General features: G+C 39.2%; 1 protein-coding gene across 1 annotated transcript in view; it reads right to left on the bottom strand.

The window, feature by feature from the left end:
* gdap1l1 (ganglioside induced differentiation associated protein 1-like 1) overlaps positions 1-3897 on the bottom strand; it is a 53170-nt gene extending 49273 nt beyond the window's left edge. The window contains exon 1 of the mRNA XM_037683868.1: positions 3553-3897. Within this exon, the coding sequence (XP_037539796.1) occupies positions 3553-3732 (180 nt within the window). The 5' untranslated portion in view covers positions 3733-3897. The remainder of the gene's footprint in view (positions 1-3552) is intronic.
* Between the last annotated feature and the right edge of the window lie 3219 nt (positions 3898-7116).

The raw sequence follows: 7116 nt of genomic DNA, 5'->3' as shown, positions 1-7116 counted from the left end.
CTCAGGAATACTTCCAGAAAGCATTGTCAGTGAACACAATCCACCGTGCCATCCGCCGTTGCCAGCTGAAACTCTACAGTGCAAAGAGGAAGCCATTCTAAGCAAGCTCCACAAGCTCAGACGTTTGCACTGGGCCAGGGGTCATTTAAAATGGAGTGTGGCAAAATGGAAGACTGTTCTGTGGTCAGATGAGTCACGATTTGAAGTTCTTTATGGAACACTGGGACGCCATGTCATCCGGACCAGAGAGGACAAGGATAGCCCAAGTTGTTCTCAACGCTCCGTTCAGAAGCCTGCATCACTTATGGTATGGGGTTGCATGAGCGCTTGTGGCATGGGCAGCTTGCATGTCTGGAAAGGCACCATTAATGCAGAGAACTATGTTCAGGTTCTAGAACAACATATGCTCCCATCTAGACGTCATCTCTTTCAGGGAAGACCCTGCATTTTTCAACACGATAATGCCAGACCACATTCTGTAGCAATCACAACATCATGGCTACGTAGGAGAAGGATCCGAGTACTGAAATGGCCAGCCTGCAGTCCAGATCTTTCACCTATAGAGAACATTTGGTGCATCATAAAGGGGAAGGTGCGACAAAGAAGGCCCAAGACGATTGAACAGTTAGAGGCCTGTATTAGACATGAATGGGAGAGCATTCCTATTTCTAAACTGGAGAAACTGGTCTCCTCTGTCCCCAGACGTCTGTTGAGTGTTGTAAGAAGAAGGGGGGATGCCACACAGTGGTAAAAATGGACTTGTATCAACTTTTCTCCTCTCTCCACAGAGGAACGCTGGGGTTCTGCCAGCGTTACCATCGGCTTCTTGGTCATCTCCCTGACTAAGGCCCTTCTCCCTGATCCCTCAGTTTAAATGGACGGCCAGCTCTAGGAAGAGTCCTGGTGGTTCCAAGCATCTTCCATTTATGAATGATGGACGTCATTGGGCTCAATTGGGACCGACAAAGCAGCAGAAACTTTTCTGAATCATTCTCCAGATTTGTGCCTCAACACAATCCTGTCTCAGAGGTCTACAGACAGTTCCTTTGACTTCATGCTTGGTGTTTGTGCTCTGACATGCACTGTCAGCTGTGGGACCTTATAAACACAAGTGTGTGCCTTTCCAAGGGTCATTGTCATGCTGGAAGACACAGCCATGACCCATCTTCAATGCTCTTAGCATTGAGCCCTAGACCAAGGAAGATTGAGTCATCTTGTGTTTCTTCCATTTTGTAATTATTGCTCCAGCAGTTGTTGTTGTCTCACCAAGCTGCTTGCCTCTTATCCTGTTGCCCATGCCAGCCTTGTGCAGGTCTACAGTTTTATCCCTGGTGTCCTTAAATAGCTCTTTGGTCTTGGCCATGGTGGAGGGGTAGGAGTGTGACTGATCAAGTGTAAATGGAATGGTAAATGGACTATAGCACTTTTCTATCTTGTCAAGATACTCAAAAGCGCTTAACACTACCAACTGCGTCTTCATTTACCCATTCATACAGCACTACTAGATCTGTACAAAGACTAATCAGAGCTTTGTCACATTCATTCACCAATGGGACACACATTGGAGGCAATGAGGGGTTCAGTGTCTTGCCCAAGTAGGTATCGCTGCAGGCAAATTTGGAAGGCGTATCTGGGGGGCCACATCTGATTGGATGAGGCGTATCTGGAAGGTCATATCTTATTGGACTATAGAAAAATGGGCATGTCTGGGGGGCCACATCTGATTGGACGATAGAAAAATGGGTGTGTCTGGCCGGCCACATTTAATGAGACGATAGAAAAAAAGTCTGAACAATAAAAAGCCGTTTGTGTTAACCACAGACACATGATGTCTAAAAACAAGGTGTTATTGGCAGATTGTGTTAACCACAGGCATATTATGTCCATGGTGTTAACCGGTTTGACATTGGCGGCGTCTCAATTCAACATTAGTGGCGTCTCCATAACTTCTCTTTTCGCCTCTCTTAACAGAACTTCTGGTTACATTTCAAAATAAGAGCAACATGACTGGGTAGTGGGGGAGCTAAATGATTGTATTTTTTAATACCTAGCCATAACATTAAAAAACAAAATTCATTTTGGTTGTTGAAAAATGTGAAAATCGTTGCAATCGATTCATAAAGAAAGAAAAATATTAATGATACTTAAAGTGGCCTTGGGACAAAGGAGGTTTCCTTTAACTTCACATTTTGTTCAACCTGCAGTCACTGCAGATGAAACCTTTTAAATCAGTCACTGCAGATGAGTGATTGTCAGTTTCTGTCAGGTTTCTGCAACTGGAGCAGGTATTCTGTTTACTGGTTAACTTCCTCAGCTGTCTCACATTTTAAGGGTCAACCCTACTCCATGTTTCAGCTCCTTTCATAGATCAGATCTCACAGAAGAACTTCTAAAGAGCTAATTTTGTTTTTAGCTTTTGTTTTGGGTCATTATCTCGTTACAGGACTCGTGATCTTTAATTGAGACCAGACTTTTTGGACAAATGGAGCAGGTTTCGCTGCAGATGCTTCACTTTTGGCCTGCAGAGAACCCCTTCTCGTCTTGCCCAGAGACATTTCAGCATGTGACTGCTGGTGGAATCGAACCACCAACTCTTACATTGGAGGACGACTGCTCTACCCACTCAGCCACAGCCGCCCATGTGTGTGGACAGGTGTCTTTTATACTGGTAACAAGTTCAAACAGGTGCAATAAATACAGGTAATGAGTGCAGAGCAGGAGAGCGTCAAACTAACAGGTCTGTGAGAGCCAGAATTCTTGCTGGTTGGTGGGTGATCAAATACTTATCTCATGCAATAAAATGCAGATTTTATTTTATTTTTAATCATGCAATGTGATTTTCTGGATTTTATTTCTTAGATTCTGTCTCTCACAGTTGAAGTGTACCTACGATAAAAATGACAGACCTTTCATTCTTTTTGTAGGTGGGAAAACTTGCAAAATTGGCAGTCTATCAAATACTTATTTTCCCCACTGTGTATATATATTTATATGTATATAATGTATTTGAAAAATAAATAAAAAATAATTTGAAAACTTATAACACAAATGAGATGTTTTAAAATATGCACAGCTAAAATACAAAGTGTGTAAAAGTTGTCGAAATCCAAACAGGAAGACAAATACCGTACTGTTATTTTGTAGACTGGCTAAATGAAGCTAATGCTCAGAAACAAGACAGTGCACTGGTGTGTGAGGTGGTCTGCCAGTCACCAGAAAGGTCATAAACCAGCAGCATGCAACGCCTCACTGTTGTCATGTGTAATGTGTGTGTGTATATATATATATATGTATATATATATATATATATATATATATGTATATATATGTATATATGTATAAAGGCTGCAGCTTTGTGACCATTCCAGAAGCAGCAGCGCGTGCTGTGCGTGCTGAATGAGTGAACACTGGTGTGCTGCAGCTCTTGTTGTGGTGCTTTGCTTGGTTGGTGTCTCTCACATGATCCAGGTAACACAAACACGCCTCGGTCATACAGCAGGATGTACCAGCCTGCAGAGCTCCAGTTTCCAGCTCTGCTCTGGTCCTCCTTACCTTCTGGGAGGCGAACGACTGCGTCCAGTGGTACAAAACCAGCCTGTCTTTGTTGACAGCGTTGGGCTCGGCCGCGGGCTCCTCGCACTCCTCCCCGTCTGTGACTTTGCCGTCCCCGTCCGTGGCAGAGATGGGCCACCAGCTACAGTTGGTGGGGGTAACATGGTTGGAAGACGCCATGACAGAGCGTTTTGTGCGCGTGTCGGAGGAAGAGGAGCGAGGAGGGAGAGAAGAGGAGGGACGGAGGCTGCCACGGAGGAGAGGAGAGGGCTGGGAGGGGGGAGAGGATGTCAGCGGCTCGAGCGCAGCATCACCTGTTCGCGCGACAGCATCATCCGTCCGTCAGAGTGGCCTACAGAACAAAACGCTGCTGCTGCACGCGCTGCGGACGATTGATCACGTGACTGACTGCTGCTCCCTCGTGGTGAATTATTGTTTGCATTTAACACAAATAAAACTTTACAGGTATGGGGTGCCGTTTGTACAGTTACACAGTCAAAAACTAACAGCAATATTTGGCTTTATTTAGCCTTTCATAAGAAAAAAATATTTTTTTCAGTCATATTTTCACCATGTTATACATACATTTATAAATGTCACAGTTCCAAACTAAATATTTAATTTACACGCTAAATAATTAGTTACAAACTAAATACTTAACTTGTAAGTTAAATATTTAGTTCCACATTAAAAAATAAATGTTTACGTCCAAGCTAAATGTTTAATTTACAAACTAAATATTTAAATATTTAGTTAGTAAACTAGATATTTAGGTGTAAATTAATATTTAATTTCCAATCTAAATATTTATTTTCAAAGCTAAAAAAATAATTTCCTAACTAAACATTTAATTCCTAAGATAAACATTTGATTTGCTAACTAAATATTTAGCTTGGACCTAAATATTTATTTTCTAAGCTAAACATTTTAATTTCCAAGAAAAATATTTAATTTGCTAAATAATATTTATCTCAAACCTAAATATTTATTCTCCAAGCTTAACATTTAATTTTCAAAATAAATATTTAATTTGCTAACTAAATATTTAGCTTAGATCAAAATATTTATTTTTCAAACTAAACATTTACTTTCCAAAATAAATACTTCATTTGCTAACTAAATAGTTAGCTCAGACCTAAATATTTAACTTTAAAGTTAAATAATTAGCTCATACCTAAATATCTAGCTAATATGCAAATTCCTTGCCGAAAAGCGGAAATGGACTATCAAAAGAAGAATTGCTTCAATTTTCTCTTATGTACCGTATTTTATCATCATTCATTTCCTCTGGACATGGCAAACTAGCTAGCAAAGAACATCAGACAAGCTGTTCTAATGGGTATACAGTCGTTCACTCCTAGACACATGACACATAAATACATACACGTACACAAATATTTAACTTGCAAGTTAAATATGTAATTACCAAGCTAAATATTTAGCTAGCAAGTTAAATAATTAGGTCTGAGCTAAATATTTAGTTAATTAGTTAAATATTTATTTTGGAAATTAAATGTTTAGCTTGGAAAACAAATATTTAGGTCCAAGATAAATATTGAGTTTGCAAATTAATTTTTTTTTAATTAAATGTTTATCTTAGAAAATAAATATTTAGTTCAGCGCTAAATATTTAGCTAGCAAATTAAATATTTAGTTTAGGAATTAAATGTTTAGCTTAGAAATTAAAAGTTTAGTTTGGAGATTAAATGGTTAGCTTGGACAATAAATATTTAGTTTGGAAATTAAATGTTTAGTTTTAAAAATAAATATTTAGCTTGGAAATTAAATGTTTAATTTACACCATAGGAGTTGCAACCATTATATGTGAAGGGGACATGTCCCACCCACATTAAGAAAACGTTCATTTGCACACACACACCCCCCCCCCCCCACACACACACACACACACACACACACATACACACACACACACACACACACACACACACACACTTTTTCTATGAAACATTAGTTCAGCCGGCGCAGTTTCTCTTTCTTCGTGAATGAATCCATTCCACTTGATTAATAGGAGAATATTCAAGCCACTAAAACTCCACTCCAGGTTTTCCTGGTTACCTCCAACTCTAAACTCAGCAGCTGCTGCCTGCAGTGTTTCTGTGCGTCTCCTCCTGCCTCGGCAGAAAACGCGCACAGGTGGAGGAGATGGAGACACCTCTGTGTTGATCGCTCGCCAGTTTAGCTGCTTAATGCAGGCAGTTGTTGACCGGGGCGTTAATCATAAACATATATTCATGTTAGGAGGATGCTTGAGAGAAGCGCTACATAGCATCTTAACTTAGCAGTAACTGTGACGCTGTAAGACGCTGCACCTGTAAGAGGTGTGTTCAGGTGCATTAAAGTTGAAATATCTTTAAAACCCCACACCTTATTGTCCTCAAGCTTCATGGGAAACATCCTTTAGATGAGTAGTGTTGAACACAAGTAGAAAAGTCTAGTGGTGATCCAACATTTTCAGTCAGGTCATCTGGACAGTTTCTTTGTTTTGTGCTGAAACGTTTCGCCTTCGGTCCGGAAGGCTTCATCAGTCAAGGAAACACAACAAAACTGATTCTTCCCCCAACAGCCTTCCGGATCAAAGGTGAAACGTTTCAGCACAAAAAAGAAACTGTCCAGATGACCTGACTGAAAAATGTTGGATTTTATACCTGGATTATTGAGCATGGACTTTGTTGTTTTCATCAAGTGGTGATGTTTTTTATTTCTCTATAAAGACAAATAGTGCAGACCTGACACTCTGTATTAAAGTGTATTAAAGTTAAAATGTCCTTAAAACCTACAGCTGAATTTACACAAATTTGGTGAGAAACATGTTTTAAATGTGTGGAATTAAAGGAAATCTAGGTGAAATGCTGCTTTTTTGTACATTAGTGCACATTTCTTACTTGCGTGCACATGCACGCACACAAACACATGCGCACGCACACACATTGTGTCACCCCACATTACGGATGCTTCTGACGCCCTTAATTTACACCTAAATATATAGTTCACTAACTAAATATTTAAATTGCAAGTTAAATACTTAGTTTGTAAATTAAACATTTAGCTTGGACATAATCATAGAATTTGTATACTAAATATATCTATCCTTCTACCAATATACCCTCCTCTGGACATGTCCAAACTAGGGATGCACCGATCCACTTTATTCTTTTACTTCCGATCTGATTCCGATCGATCCCAATACCTAAATCTGAGTATCGGCCGATCCTGATCCGGTTCCGATATTATCATTATTATTGATTTTATATGAAGCTGTAATAATCTCCTCTCAGGTACAATTTGTACAAATATATGCATGCATGTCCAAAAAGGCAACTTGAGGTAAGTTTTATTAATGTTGGATAAGTTTTAAAGTTAGAATTAAATTCTGCTAACACAAAACGTGTTGTTGTTTCTTTTTATTCCTAGCTTTAAAATTGATATTAAAGCGATTAATTTAAGTGATTGTTTGTTTAAAGTTTTTTTTTTTTTTTTTTTTTTAAATAAGGGGGAAATATAAGAATTTTCTTCTTTCTGCACTCTTTTCATTCAATGTTTTGT

Source organism: Nematolebias whitei, chromosome 11 (genome assembly GCF_014905685.2).
Source record: "Nematolebias whitei isolate Nwh7 chromosome 11, NemWhi1, whole genome shotgun sequence".
NCBI lineage: Eukaryota > Metazoa > Chordata > Actinopteri > Cyprinodontiformes > Rivulidae > Nematolebias > Nematolebias whitei.
The sequence above is the reverse complement of the archived record's forward strand: the minus strand, read 5'-3'. Positions and strand labels throughout refer to the sequence as shown.